Source organism: Thunnus thynnus, chromosome 1, assembly GCF_963924715.1.
Source record: "Thunnus thynnus chromosome 1, fThuThy2.1, whole genome shotgun sequence".
Classification (NCBI taxonomy): domain Eukaryota; kingdom Metazoa; phylum Chordata; class Actinopteri; order Scombriformes; family Scombridae; genus Thunnus; species Thunnus thynnus.
In genome coordinates, this window is record NC_089517.1 from 29,729,310 (window position 1) to 29,745,602 (window position 16,293).

At 41.5% G+C, this 16,293-nt stretch overlaps 1 protein-coding gene across 9 annotated transcripts in view; it reads left to right on the top strand.

Annotated features, from left to right (window-relative positions):
- The window catches only part of chd9 (chromodomain helicase DNA binding protein 9), a 78,659-nt gene that overhangs the window by 24,747 nt on the left and 37,619 nt on the right, over positions 1–16,293 (top strand). For 8 of the 9 annotated variants that reach the window (XM_067594902.1, XM_067594912.1, XM_067594919.1 and 5 more), the window contains one exon: positions 5,072–5,481. In XM_067594902.1, coding sequence (XP_067451003.1) covers positions 5,072–5,481 — 410 coding nt within the window. Of the gene's footprint in view, positions 1–2,568; positions 2,764–5,071; positions 5,482–16,293 lie in introns of those variants that run through there. The other variant, XM_067594937.1, reaches the window with a different exon arrangement.

The following is a 16,293-nucleotide window of genomic DNA, read 5'->3' on the forward strand; positions in this document are numbered from 1 at the left end:
ATAGTGAAGGACGTGGTTTTGTTTTCGTTTCAAGCTGTTCAAGAGGGTTCAGTTTTCATTTGAAAAGAGCTAAATGCCTATATGACTTAACACCCATTGCACTGTTGATGTGTGAGTGGTCAAAGCTCTGTACCTGGTGGCCATTATCTGAGGGTGGATTTGTTTAGTTTGGAGAGGACGTTATTGCTCAGCTCCCTGTAAGCATGTGGTCTGCTTTAAAGTCCAAACTCCAAGGCCTGGCCTGGCAGGTGGATCTGATGCCTGCTGCTGCGGCTGCTGTGCACACTTGGAAAGAACAGCCATTGTCATGAACACATTGCAGATGTTTGTCCTTGTAAGAGATATACAACTGTAAAATGTAAAACTACTCAAACCACAGAAATACAGTAAGAGAATTTCCAATGCCAGTATCATACTGGCTCATGCCACCAGTCTTATAATCTCCCCTTGTCTACTTACACATACACACGCACACACAAATTTTGAAGAAGGCTGTCCACAGCAGTCTAGTTGGTCAGTTGCATAGGTTTATTTAGGTTCTATATTTCTACATGCAATGTAAAGCCATATTGTGTTGTAGCCTACACACAATAACCCTCAGATTTCACACCGTGCTTAAATAAACTAAATAATACATTCACAACAAGTTGTATAGTTTGCTTTATAGGGCTGAGAGAAATCAGAATGGAACAATATGATAAGTTATACAACAGTTAATTAATACAAAACAGTACTATATGGGACATTTGTGTTTCATCTTAGGCTCCTGCCTTGAATTGGATATGGTCGTCACATCACATTACATTGTTATCTAAATGAACACAACAAACGTTTTGTGTTTTTGCCAGCATTTGATATTTTGCAAGTCTTAGGTCAGGCAATCAGTGCACCATTTCCAACCTCTGTTAAGACATGTCTTCAAAAGCATACCCCTTCCTACCCCCTGGTGTGTGGGCAGCAGTCCTGGTTGAACTGCACAACTCACATATGCCGATGTGTACAGCTGCATGAAAAGTGAAGCAGGTTGTTGGCTGGAAAAGAGGAATGCTCAGCTGATTCTGCCCTGTAAATAAAGATTTAAAAACTGATGGGGTATCTGTTTGGTAACTCAGGCCTGACCCAGTAGTGCTCTGTACTGTACCTGGCTTCAGGCCAGCCGTGTGTCTGCATAATTCCCAATACCATGTGCCAGCCGTTGCACATGGCCCCTGTATCATGCTGTCAGGAGTCCTCTGAAAGGCCTGCTCTCTCTTCCAAGATAGCTTCTGGCGCACAGGAAGAGCCGCATGTGTTGGGCACATCCCAGTTTCCCAGTTTTTTTTGGTTTTTTTTGGAGGAGTCATAGCAGGGTGACCAGGTCTTGACCCCACAAGTGCTTGAATTCACCACTGGAGACTCAGTGTAGCGTAGGCTGCATGTGTCTTGTATTGAAAGGGAGTAGAAAGTCTGTTAATTTCCGAATGTATGAAAGTTAATGTGTTGTTTGTATCAGGAATATATTTTTAGCCTTTGGGAATTTGTTTATCTATTTGCTCATGGAGCACTTCTGACTGATGCTGTTCCATAAATAAATCAGCACGTTACTGGCAGTAACCTGCATGGGCACAAAAAAAGCTACAATGTTGACAATCTGTGGTGTGGGAGAAATCCAGTACTTTGGGGGTTAAGTTGTGAAAGTTAATGTAATAACTGCTAGCACCATCTGCTGGCCTACTTCCTTACAAAGAGAGAGAGAGAGTGAGAGCGCGAGTGAGCGAGCGAGAGAGAGAGAGAGAAAAACGAGTCTGGGTTTTAACGACATCTCTAATATTCATGCTGATGCATTTTGCTGCTTTGTGCTTTCATTTTCCGCCGCTCTGCCTGCCAGAGTCTTGAGCTCGCCACACACGCCCCAGCCAGGGAGAGGGGAGGGCAGCGAGGGAGAACGAGGAAAAAGACAAGTGGGAAAAAGGAGGAAAAAACAACCGGCCAAACAAGTAGGCAAGCTAACACAAAAGCCTTTTTGTGTGTAATAAAAGGAGTAACCTACCTTATCCTGGCTGGTGAAGAAGACGAGGAGAGGCGCAAAAAGGGAAACGGCAAAGCGGAAAGAGCAAGAAAGGACAAGTAATAAGAGGGAGAAGCTCAGAGAGGCATAGAGAGCGCACGCGAAAGGCAGGCGGAAAGAGGAATCAATGAGAGGGGAGGAGAGAGGAGGCAGGGGAAGGCAACTCTGACACACACGCACATAGGGAGAGTGAGGGAGATTTGGGTGAAGCCGGACGACGGCGAAGCAGCACGCAGCAGCAGAATGAGAGCTTCCTGGACTGCCACGCACCTCCTCTACCGCCCACAGCGCTGCTCCCTCATCACCCTGTGAAGAGACAAACGAGGGTGAGAGAGGGAGAGAGAGAGAGAGCGGGAGAGAGAGAGAGAGAGAGAGCTCCCATGCGCTCCTCTTGAGCCCTGCCCGCTGGGGGAGGAGGAGACGAACGGCACCAGCGCTCTCACACTGCCTGAGGAGAAGAGCTGACCGGGGAGGAGGAGGGGAGGCAAACGAGGAGAGAGGGAGGGGAGGGGGGGACACACGGCTCAAGGAAGAGTGAGAGAAAACGACTGTTGAAAGGGAAAGAGTGAGTGCGTTTGTAAGAGGAAAGCTTGAACGAGCAGCGGAGAGAAAAAAAACCGGCGAAAGGGCAAGGCTTTTGTTAGCCGGTTGGAGAGGGGGAGGAAAGAGGAAGAAAAAAAAACACCATGTCTACAGTGAAGAGGCCAAGAGGAAGGGTAAGTGAGCTGCTCTGAGAGCCGGGAGGGAGGAGGAGGGACAAGGGGGAGGAGGAGGGGCCGGCAGGAACTGAACAACCTCCTCTGCTACTGGCTCATGCTGCACTGCCGCCATCTTGAACTCATTGCTGCTTTTTTTTTTTTCCTCCCTTCCAAACTCATTTGCATTACTGTGTTAGACCTTATCAAGGCACACTAGATTTATAGTGCTTTCTATTCCCCACCCCCACTACCTATTCGTTCCATACATTGCTTTCCCATCCTGCTTTATATTCCTCTGCCCATGCTGGCCTGTGCTGTAGTTGATGTACAGTGTACGATGTTTGCGCGCGCGCGCGCGTGTCCTCCATGAGTTGAGCCTGTCAGTCACCAGAGAGCTCACTACATGTGGAAATGAGGGGGTGAGAGCGAGGGAAAGCTGCCTGGCCCAAATGGAGCTTACTCTACCTTTTCATGGGTTGTAATGGTCTCCACCGTTTTCATGGGACTACGTGCTGCTAGAGAGATTGAAATCACTGCAGTGCTGGCAGGCTGTAATTTCAGTTATTTATAGATGTATTACACAGCTGCAGTGCTCTCAGTTTTGGTGCATTTTATCTCTCCCTCACCCTGCCTCTCTGATAGAAGCCTGTTTTCATATTTTTTTTTTCTTCCTCTTGCTGCTTCTTTCATTTGCCCTCATGTTCTTCCGCTCTTAAGCATTACTTTCAACCCCTCCCCCTCTTTTTTTTTTTTTTTTTTTTTTACCATTAACTTGAATGAGAACATTCCAGCATGATCCAGTAAATTTCTTCCTAATAGCCTCAGCAGCGTTGCACACGTGAAAATCATAATGCAGCTCTTGTATGTATATGTGTGTGTGTGTGTGTGTGTGTGTTTGTTTTTTTTTCCCCGTCTTTCCAAATGAATTGCTAGTTATTCAACTCCCCCCGCACCCCCACTTTGTTGGTGAGGTTAAAGCTAATTCTCTTTATTTAGCTAGTAGTATGGAAAAAAAAAAAAAAAGCAACCAGCCGCGCCTGGGCCATGTAGGCATACGCAACTCATTTTTAGATTAGGTCATCCATTTATGGGTTCCCTCTCCGCTGGGCTCAAGGCCCACCACAAGGCGCTTGTGTAGGCATAACTGCAGTCACGCCATCTATTATTCACATATTATCACGTATCAGGCAGGCTGGATTATTTATGTCTGCAAGGCTCAATGTAACCTGCTACACTGAGCCAGTGTTTACCCTACCTTTTGAATAGCTTACTCCACCTAAAAGAATTTCATGTGTATCAGGCTCAGAGAGTTTTCCATGTCACACGGTTTCAGAGTTTCAGAGTCCTTCCCACCTGATCTAAATGAATTATTTGGAGAAACGCCAGCCTTTCTCATGCTTGAATGTCTGCTAGTAGAGCTAGATAGGAGGCTGGGAGTTAAAGTGAGCATCATGCTGAGAAAGACAGGTCCACCCCCCACCCCCAGCATCTGAGATGGGGACAGCAACAAGCTCTGCTGTCTGAGTTGTTCACACAGCCTTCAGAGGGTTGTGTTTTTTTCTGAATGAGTGATACATGCAACGGTCACATCGCAGCAACGTTGCAGTGTTTTGTTTTTTTCACTAAGCCCGTATTTCATATTTGATGATCATATTTTCCTTTGCTGGTTGTACAGTGAAATGGAAACTCAGTCTGTTGGTACTCCTTTCTGTAATGTAAGAACAAAGGCTTTCTTGTATTAGTTATCTATTAGCTGAGCTGTATGGCTTTGGAATAGACCCATTCTTGTAGCAACATCACTTTGTTTTATTATTTTTTTTATCGACATCATTGATAACATCATTTCTTGTTGTGTGTAAAGACATGTATTTTGAACATCCTGCTGATCTTTTTTATACAGAAAAGTAACCTAAGAGGTCTGATGAATTCAATGCCAAACCTGGCTGAAAATATCTTATTTGATACATCTGTATGTGGAGAAATGCATGATAAGATGGTTGGAGACAATAATCTATGCTTATGTAGCACCTGCTTGGTGTCAAAATCCATGTGTTTGAAAACATTCAGTGTGAGATTGGACCAACAACAAAAGTTGTCTTTATTTTGTATGTCCGTCTTTGTTAGTGGTACAACATTGTCCTCAGTCACTCAACTCTACTTTAAAGGTCAAATGTCATCTTCATAGATTTTTGTGTCACTAGGTCTCTGATTAGCATTTATACCCTAGCAACTGAGATTGGTTTCCTGCATCTATGAGATATTTGCCTTAAAGAATGATCATAATTGTAAATACTAATCATTCTGATTTTTCTCTCTCTCTCTTAAGCCTCGAAAGAACACTAATGGTCCTGGTAGCCAGGTACGGGTCCTCAGTCCCCCAATGAAGAGCAGCTCATCGTCCTCCTCCTCTTCCTCATCATCTTCATCCTCATCCAGCTCCTCATCGGAGAAGAGGACTTCGCGGAGGGCGCATCATCAGATGGAGTCAACTCAGCTGGAGAAGCAGGAGAAGGCCAATAGGATAATATCAGAGGCTATTGCAAAAGCCCGGCAGCGCGGTGAGAAGAACATCCCCAGAGTCATGAGCCCGGAGAGCTTCCCCAGCTCTTCCTCTCAGTACAAGACCCACCGTGACCGCGAGCATAAAGGAAATGGCAAGGCAAGGCCCAAAGAGAAGGCCTGTAGGAAAGCCTGCATTGTACCTTCCTCCAAGCCCAAGCAGAAGGCCAAGATCGGGTATGTAGTCATGCAGCCATTACTACTGTAAAGCACTGAAGTGTACTGTCATTTGTCAAAAAATAATCCAGTAAGTAGAGCTTTGATCCAGTTCTACCCTACCCAAAGCAACGTGGCATTTCTTTTAAACCAAGGCGAGCCTGAACCTGCAGCATTTAATGAGCCCCCACTAACAAGTGACATATGCCACTGCAGGAGGTAGACTCCCCATTGTACTACCTTAGCCGTTTTTTTTGCATATTCGACTCAGAGATAGGGCTGCAATAAACATTTCTTTTCATAACCAGTAAATCTATGGAGAAATGTTCTGTATTAATTCTTAGTTTATTCCATGATATGGAAATAATGATAATGACAAATGCACATCACAGCTTACAAAAGATCACTGTGATATCTTAATGGAATGGATACAAAAATTACACAGTGATATTCATATGGGGGGAAAGTAGCAAGTCTCACATTTTCGAAACTGTTACCAGCAAATGTTGGGTATAATTGAAAGAATAAGAAGATGATTAAAATTAGATTTTATTTTCTATGGACTAAATAATCAACATAATTTCAGCACTATTGACCCACCATTTTATCCATAGAGAAAGGTTTAATGTAGACTTTCCCTTCTTTAAGGACTAAATTAACTATCTTGAAACCTCTTCATTTGCATCCATTTTTATAGTTAATATGCATAATCAAGGACAAACTGAGAAATGTCTCTAAGTACTTGCCAAACCAGATATGCAGATGTGCAGTGTTAGCACAAACACTTGTCTTACTTGCTCTGATTTAGGGGGGGCGGGGGACTGACAAATAACATGAAACCTGATCAAGCCTGAGAGATTTTAAAGGATAGTTGAGATTTTTTTGACATAAGGAAGGTGATATGAGTTACCTACTGTGTGATATTTTTGCATGGTTTTGGGTTCAGGCTTCAGATGCTTTGGATGGAGATACCTCAGGAAGCTGGCAACTTGTCTGATAGAAATGAACAACATCATTTAGGAACAAAAACATTGTAAACCACAACAAACTCACATAATTAAGCAGCATTTGTTGGTCAGATGTGTAAGGAACTGATAATTAACTAAAATTGTTGCATGCTGTTGTGGATGGTGTTGCTGTTTTTTAAATGTTTTTCTAAGAGACCTCCTCCGCTGCCGCCTATTTATGTCTGACAAGCTACCAGATTGCTAGAGTATCCCTGTCCATGTGATCCATCGAATAATATCTTGTTAAGTACAAATTGATTCTAAATGTATTTGAGCTGAGAATCAAAGCTACTACTTGGCAATTAAAATAGTTTTTGTTCAGATGGTGCTCATATTAAACAGTGCATATGTTTTAATGTGTTTGGATTGAGCACTAACACCTCATGCCATTTCTGGTTTTGCCTTGCACTTCCCATTACAGTACACACATTTATCTATAGAGAAATGGAGAGCAGCAGTGGAGTATTGTACTGATTAAGCTCGATACTAGTTGATTTTTCTGGTACATTTTTACTAGCGCACATTTTCTGCCTGTGGTTAACAAGATGGAAGCTCAAAGTTCAACAGAATTTACAGCACACCATAGCAATAAACCAGGCTCAGTCATCAGCATACACATGGGAGGAGCAAACAAAGGCTACATTTACATGTGAGACAGTGCTGGCTTGTACATTCAGGCAAGTAGTGCTGATGTATAGATAGTATAATCCGCCTCCCATTCCTATGTTCAACTGCCATAAGCAGTGTGTAGCTATAAGCCACACCCAATGCAAGCTATAGAAAATATCAGTTGGTGCAGATGTGAGGGCTGAGGCAGGGAGCTGTAGGAAAATGGGAATGTGAAGATATGGTAATGTCAGATTGTGCAGCTGAAAAAGAACTTGGTTTCAAACCACCGCCTGTATTTTTGATACCCAGCCATGAGAGTAACTGACAATTGTCAGCAATAATATCTAGCTGGATGCTGCGTTGATTAATAATTAGATGAGTTAATGAGAAAGTAAAGAATGGCAGTATTTGGGAGAATAGTGAGATGATGAAGGCATGGGCCATGGTGATACAGTCCCACTAGCTGTGCAGCTTAAGTTGGATGTATTTGTCTGGTGATGCACAAACTCAGGCCTCTTAGCTTTTCCATTAACTAAAGAGTTGTTAATCTGGTAGCATCAAGCTCAGTTTTGATCATTTAATTAAAGCTCTGTTTGATCACGTAGTTTAACTTTGAGGCAAAGCACATTTGAGATCAGAAAGCTTAACTCTACCTTTGTTTGTCTGTGCAGACCCAGATCTTTTTCACTCCTAACCACCTTACTGTTGTGGAGACACAGTTGATGAAACCATCAGCATTTAATCAAATGCAATCTTAAACTTCTTAGTCTTGAGGAGCTGTTGACAGTTGGTCCACATTCAGTTGTTCAAAAGTACCACTGATAACAATCCTTGTTGTTACAAGGTAATGAGCTGTATAACCCATTTTTATTCAGTGTAACCATACTTGGCCTACATGAGGAAAGAGCATCAGATCAGGATGCATGCAGCATAGCCCGCTTATGGAGCCTAATATTGTTTCAGTCATCCTTTTTATAGCACTCATTACATCATGCATTCCAGCCATTTTGAAACGTCAAACTAATTCACTCAGGTCAGATGACAGACTGGCTCAATCTTACAGAAAATTCTATATAGGCCATTACCTTTAATACTTGTTTGAGAAATGGTTTTTGTGATTTGTTTATTTTAGTTTCTCAATACAACAAAATGCTCTCAGTTTGTAGAGTTAGAGGTAGTACTGCAAGGCTTTTTGCTGTGATGACTGATCTGCGTAATTCTGGGCAGGTTACCGCAGACTATAGGCGCACATTATCTTCAGCGAGTCTCAGACCAGTCAGAACTGTCACAATTACATCAAACATGCATGATTACACCATTAGTCGGGCAAATGCTGTGCGACTTGAGTGATGAAATTACACCATTGGTCGGGTGAATGCCACCACTTCCTGTATCCATTTTAAATGAAAAGGCTTTGTTTCAAATTAAAATTCCTCTAGTGTTTCATACACGGTCTGGCCATATACTAAGTTTTGACCTAGTCTTGTTGTTTTGAACTGAGAAAAGAAGTCCAGATATACAGGATCTTGGTGCAGTGTTGCAGTGACGTATAGCTCGGTTTGTTCATTACAAGATGCTTGCGGGAATGTGTGAATATTTCATCTAAGGTGTGAAGATTCTTTGTTGGCAAATATTCATGCTAATTGAGTGTTTACCTTTCTACTAATTAGATTTGCGTCAGATTTTCTGAAGAGCTGTACGTATTGATGAAGGTCTCTCTGAGCAACATGGATACTAAGAAGTGGAGAGTTTATCTTAACTTATCAATTATAACAAAATTAAACTAATAAACCTCCTTCTGTTGTGCTCCATAATGGACAGTGGCAAAAACAGCATGTCCAGTTTGATTGAGGCAGGCAGGTTTAGGCCTTGAATCATGAGAAGTCAGAACATGATCAGTCACAGGCTCATGGCATTGTAATGTAAACAGGAAAACTAAAACATAAATACAACTGTTTTGGTCTGAACTCCAAATGGCCTGATTATACTTCCTCTTTATCAACATTTGCCTTTGGACTTATTTAAGAAGCTAAGAAAATAAAAGTAGGCAAATATATTGTATTTACAATAATCAGAAAGTATTGTCTCATTTTAAATAAAAATAAGAAAAAAAGTAGATAATACCTGTAAATGAAATGAGGTTTACTAGACACAAGTCATACATCATTAGACATCTCACACTGGTACTAGTGAGTTCATGTTGACACAAGACAGACAAGAGGAAGCTTGCTAGCGGAACAAACATTGTACCCGTAATACAACACGACTTTGATATAACAGGTGTAACAAATAAAACTGTGACAAGTCTCAGAATAGCTCACTTCAGTCAAAAGGGAATTGCTGTTGTTTTGAATTCATAATGATAATCATGTTTTAAAAATGTATTGTCCTAAAAGATTTGAGCTGGTGTAATTGCGTTAAGGCCGTGAGTGTGCTGCAACTTGTGTTTCAAACTCTACCTTGGACTGCACCTCCATGTCCTCTGTGTGGTGGATGGAGTGGTGGCAATGCACTGACTTCTGTGGGGTTGGCCTGAACCACCAAATGCAGTGAAACCTGGTGTTTGCTTTTATGTATGTGTCTACACAGAAGCAGTTGCAATTACAACACACATCACGTAGGTGCAGTGCTATTAAAAGACAGCACCGATGGGGAAAGAAGAACGACTGCACACTTAATCCAAAGCCGCAGTTTGAATAAATTTTAATTGAAACGGACAATGTTTCGATCCAAGTTGGATCTTGATCAGGTCAAAATGTTTTTACTCTTTTTCCATCGGTGCATGTGTCTACACACCTATAGAGAGGGATAGTTGTTGCTAATGTGGGGTGATAGAGACAGCTTGCGTACATGTTGACAAGAGGCTCCGGGGAAAGATTCATACTGGAGGAGAGTCCTGTTCGTATGCATGCACCACCCAGGGTCTCCCCATGAAATATTAATGCATCTCAGCTCCAGCGATACTAACCTTCCACTAAAGTCATTACTTCAGCCTCTGCTCTGTCGAGGATGTGTGCAATTTTGTCTTCAGAAAGCTTGTGTGTGTTTGGGGTTTGAGAGTTGGCTCTCTCTTCCATTGTATTTGACTGTTCTTTAAGCAGGGAATGGGGCCTGAGATAAGACTATTATCCTAATTGTCTGTGTAGTTAAGGGTCTGTTTCTCTGAGACCACTACACTGTCATGACCACCTTGGTTTCTACTAGAATCATTAATTCCATTTAAATGGTATTAAGAGCCTTCTAGATTACTTGGCTAGTTTACTGTTCAGGCTGCTTGCAAAGTGAATTAGGGGTCATATCATCATATGTAAAATCTGTTTCACTGATGATGAACATAAATGAAAGCAGCTGATTTAAAATATGGATGCACCAGCCGCTGTGACAGGTGGAGTAGGAACATGAACAAGATAAATGTTATGTTTTTGTCAGTGATCTTTCTTTACTATTGTGCCTTGACATCAAGGAAATTTCTTTACAAGGTTACAAGTTTCCTTTATATTAAAAGAGAGACTTCAGTGTTGAGCATTGGTCTGTGGTAGAGTGGTATTACAAATATCAATATAAATTTCAAGGGTTTACAGATAATCATCAGATAATAATGGTTTTGAAAAACTAGAGACCGCATTTTAATTTCTAGCAGACAATAATTTATGTCGGGCATAACAAAATAATCTTTCATTTAACGTTTTAAACAAATACATTGGTAGATTGTAGTTGTGGTGTGAAACTGCTCTACAAGGCACATCTTGTATATGACAAGATGATCCCTTTGGTGAGGCAAGGGTTATTGTACAGGCCAGGCTTGACTGATCACAGCTCTCTGCAGGCTGGAATTAGCTTTTCTAGGCAGCCTACCTGCTGAAAAATAACCTAATATAATCATCAGATGAAAGCACTGTGCCGCTCATTCCCTTTTTTGTTTCTCCCTCCCCCTTCTCCTTTACATTTTTTTTCCTAATATAAATGTGGTTCTTCCAGCATGCTCAGAGCTGTGGATCTAATGTTTCCTGTGAGCAGGCATGTTCTAAATATGCTGATACTACAAAGCAGCAGGGTAGCAGGGAAATATCAAACAAAATGGTGCTCGTGAGATCAATTACATGATAGAAAATGGAGGTTTAAGTCTAGCCTATATACCATAGCATATAGCTGTTCATATTTCAGTGCTCGCCTGCAAGCTAATCTAATCTCTTTTCCCCCAGTTTTTCATTAGGAAAAGCCAAAGCTGTTTTTTAATTGTTTTCCTAGTTAATCCCTTGCAGGGTGCGCGTGTGTGCATGTTCACATGTGTGCTTGTGTGTGATATATAAACATGTTTGTGGGCTTGTGTTGCATGTCTTTGTGTAGAAAGTCATGCAAATGTATGTGTATGTGTGAGAGCGTTGCCTAATTTTTTAAATGTTTGCTGAATAAAGCAGAAATCCCCTGTGTGGCCATGTGCACTGCGCTGATACAGTATTTGTCTTTGAGAGGGGGCTGGATTGTGCTGTTACTACTGTTTCCAGTTGTATGCTGCTGTGTGGCACTGAGATTATAGCCTTCCATTCATAAGAAGGGGGATTTCCTGACAAGGACCAGCACTACTGTCTCAATAAGCCCCTCAGGATGAGAGACACACACAGTACACTTAACAGCAGTTTCAAAGATGAGTCAGTCCCACACGATCCAAATTTCTGAGGTAGATCATCTTTAAGGGAGAAGGCCTTTCTGCGATGCTTAAGCAGCACATCATGGTCTTGGCCTGCAGAGCACTATCATATCTCGATTCTATTAAAATCAAACCCTCACACATACACTCCCAGTGGCAGCATGCCAAGTAGGGCAGTACAACACTGGGGGGACAAGGGATGGAGGTTATTTGGCACAATAGGAGGATGGGAGCCAAGCAAGCCTTGAACAGCAACTAGCCTATCACTCTCAGGAAAGAGCTACTGGTAGCCTATCATCAGGGATCACTCTAATGTCAGATCAGGGGCAGCTGTAGTCTAATTAGAGATGCAAGCTTATGTCTGGATGGCCTCTTTAAATGCTGATGAGGAGGCAAATAAATCACCTTTTCCTCTTTCAGTAGTAGCAGCCGGTGCCATGCAGGTGGAAATGCAGCTAAATGTGTAAATATGAAACAAGGTGGTGTGCAGTTGTGAAATTAGATAAGATAGTTCTCAGAGGATGAAGGTATCAGGAGGAGTTAGAACTGAAAGATGTTTATTTCAGTGTCTGTTACTAAGGGGATTTTTCTTTTTCATACAATAAGATATCAGTTTTGTGTCTGCATCAGGACATTTTTAATGAAGAAATAATTTAAGTAATGACATGTAAAAAAAGGAGAAAATTAAATGAAATATAATTTGAAAGTACAGATTTTGAAATTAAATGTTTGTTTTATTTCTTGTTTCAAAATAATAAAACATAAATCAAGCACAGCTTCCCTCTCATACATAAGTGCTGTCATCACTCCAATCTCCTATTGTTATTTCCTGTTTGAATTATAGAAAATCAATCACTTCATTGCCTCCTTAAGTCAGAATGAACAAAGCAATGATCATAAAATACAACTAAAGTTAGCCTCAGTCATAAAGATGAAAAGTTTTGGATCATCGTGAGTAATTTAGGAGTAGTTTTTTAGATATTTTTCTCAAAAACAAGTCCAGCTCAGCCTGAAGAAATATCTTAACGACATTTAATCCACCAGTGCTGTTGTTAGGGTTTAAAAGTAGGGCTACTCTTCCACTATTTCTAGTTGAATATTAATCATAGTTTAATAGCGCACCAGCTCACAGTTGTATAACATTTGTTTTAAAATTTTTACACATTTACATTTTTGAAATGAAGAGGATTCATATGCCACACTTTCTTTATACTGTGCTTTAGCAGAAGACGAAAGATTGACTTTTTTTTTGTATTATTGTGGTTCAATATGAATTAAGTGGGAGTTGTTCACATAGTTTCTTGCTTTGACATTTGCTCACATGCCTTAATGTGCCCACAATCATTTTTTTAAAGCAGACTTTCATAAAATAACCATCCTGAAAAAGAGACTAAATGGAACGTACCCCTCACTGTTGTGAGGAGCAGATTGCACTGCGGACTGTGTGAGGTGAAATACTGAGTAACATGAAACTTTGCATGTGTGTATCTCTTTGTCAAAGTATATTGCAAAACATTTGAGGCCCTGAATGTGTTGCAGTTTGCCCATGATTAACCCTGAGTATACTGTCTTACTGTAATTCTTCACAGATATATTTAGACATTTTTTAATTTTAATTGATTTCTACAGAGTTTCATTTGTTCTTCTTCTTCTGCAAGTGCACAGTGTAGAAAAGAAAGAAACTGAATTCTTGAAGTCAGTGACCCGGGTTAGTTTGTTATGCATCATTCAACCAGTAAATTTGTTTATTTTCTTGCAAGACATGTTAGATTTTGGGAATATATGGCTATGAGCTTGTACAGGGTGTTAGCCTCTTTCAAAGAAAGAACTTTCTGCATAGACACTTCTTTCTTTCTATGAAAAGAACTGTCTATGCAAATGAACTATGTGTAGTTCATTGCATCAGATAGACTCAAACTTGCCCCTGAAGAGTAAAACCGACTGCTTTCAGGCTTCTTTTTCTCAGTAAGACACTGATTTGAGCTTCCTCCCTGTCATTTGGATTAATATATGTCAGCTTGTCGGGCAGCGATTGAGTCAAAGGGCGTGCATGCACTGGTGTTAGTAAACCCCTGGGTGGTCCACAGCAGGGTGGAACAGGCTGTAACCATTACTAAGATGTGGCTTTCGCTTTTGGTGTTTGGTTTGGTGTTTGGTCTCTCTCTCTCTGTCTCTCTCTCTCTGTCTCTCTCTCTGTCTCTCTCTCTCTCTCTCTCTCTTTCTCTCTCTCTCTCTCTCTCTGTCTCTGTGTGGAAATATAGTTTTCATCATATCAAGCCCTCACTTTGCCATGTTGCCCTTGTGAATGCCATACTTACAATACAGTAAGTGGTACTACCAAGGTGCCACCTCGCTATCAATGTTTTCTGTCTGTACTGGCTCAAATGATGATTTCACAGCCCTCAAATATCTCATTTCACAGTTCAAGTTTACCCATATGTGGATCAGAGAGATGCTTTAGCCCTGTTGTATGCTGTTAGCTGCTGAGCTGCTGCCTGGTGATGTGACACTGTTATTCTGCAAGGCCCTTATCCTAGCCAGCTTTTATTTGGTCGAGGAAGAACATTGTGTTCTGTCCCATTCAGCTGCTTTATAATGTTTTTCTTTCTATTCTTCTGGGTGTCACAGCTGGTTAATTTTTTTCTTTTTCATTGTGTCACACTGACTTGGCACATTTGTCAGCCATTCATAGTGTCAGTGGACATGTACTGGTGTTGTTTTTCACAGGAAGTGATGTCACCATGAACATTGCCGCCCACATTGCCAAATACACTCCCAAGGGCATGTTGCATGGCAACCATAAATTGTCATTGTCAAGAGGATTTGTGAAATGTAATATCATCCAGAGGGGGTAGGGATTCCAGAAAGAAGGGACAGTTCTTTAGCATCATGCTGCTGGAAGAATCTGCTGTTTCCCTCTTTACGTGGCCACCTAGTGCAGTACTGTAGGCATTTGAGCGTTTGTTTGTCCAGAAATGTCTTTAATAGAGATTATCACATAGTCTGTATCAGCTTGCTATGTTTTTTTCTCAGTTAGGCTTTTTAGAGTTTACTAACCCTAACCTCTGTTGGCCAGGTGTTGCTGCTAATGTGATAACTGATTAGCTAGACCAGCTTATCGAGTCTGAAAAAGTCAACTTTTTTTAGAAAATGTTTGTATTTTACAGAAACCTGTAGAGTTGCGATAAAAATGTACAGACTGTTCCAGATTTTTGTATTGTGCGGGTCTCTGTTCTGCTTACATGTCCTTTGGCACTTGTGCTCGGGGTGCATGCAGACTAAAACTACAGGGCCACTAACGTTCTTCATCTCTGGATTGACTGGAGAGCCAATCACCACAATTGCTGGATTTGAAAGCTGAACTAAAGCTGGATTTAAAAAAAACTTTTTTTATATTTAAATTTTATATTTAATTTTAAAATTAGGAAGTAGAAACCGTAAAAAATAACCAGGTTGATTTGTTTGATGAGCTGATTTGCTGTCTCAACAAGTTGTTGTACAGCAGGCTGACTTCCTGTCAGACACTAAGTAGTAGTGTCTGACCTTTAGACACCAAATAGAGGGCCTGCTTGGTGTCTGAAGAACTGACTTGCTGGCTAACAGCAGAAGGTATTGGGTTAGTGTGGGAATCTTTGTTCACACTTGATATGAGTCTCCAAAGTAATCTCATGAACAAGCCTCCAGGGACCCAAGCACACTATACTCACTAGAGACATACCTGCTCATGTAATAGTCTCTCTGGGTTGGCCTGCATATACTATAGACCTTTTACACAGTCCGTTCAAGGCGGGAATGTTGCGCCATTATTCCGCCTCACTGTTCTGTATAAAAGGTACGAACACAGAACGGGGGGGGCATTGTTCTTCCGCCATTAAGCCGCCGGTAGTGGAGGTGGTCACATTGCTGGATCGACGTCTGTGTAAAAGGGACAGCCGGCATGGCAGGACTACACACATAAGACGCCGACGCTGTTGTGTTACATGTCACCCTTCTGATTCTGGAAAGCTGGCACATTATCTAAAATCACACACGGGGGCGGCATTATGCCGGCTTTGTTTGGCTCAGTGTAAAAAAAAAGCAAAGCCGGCATAATGACGGGTCTTTACGACAATATTGCAGGATCTCTGTATAAAAGGGGCTTTTGATCTTGTGTGTGTGTATGTGTGTGTTTTTGTGTGAAGTATGGAGCATGTTTGCCGTTGTGGAAAGGCGGGGGTGGGTTTGTTGTGCATGAAAGTGTGTTGTTGAGTCAGAGAGGGAAGATGCTGTGTGTCTGCATGATAGCAGTGTTTTTTTTTTCCCATTAACATCACACCAAGCCAGAGATTTGGCGCCTGTGGCTTGCAAGAGATAATACGTGTGGAGAGACGCAGGATAGGAAGTGTGCGCATATGTGGTGAGAGAATATATGGGGAAAGGTCACAGAAATAATATGTGAATATGTGTGAGAGAGAAGAGGGAGTTAGAGGATGAGGCACTGGTGAAAAGTAGAAGCTTGTGTTTATTCATTGTGAAATCTGCTGCTATGTAGGCTCCTGATATCCAAAACACCCCAGCAGTCTGTCTTTG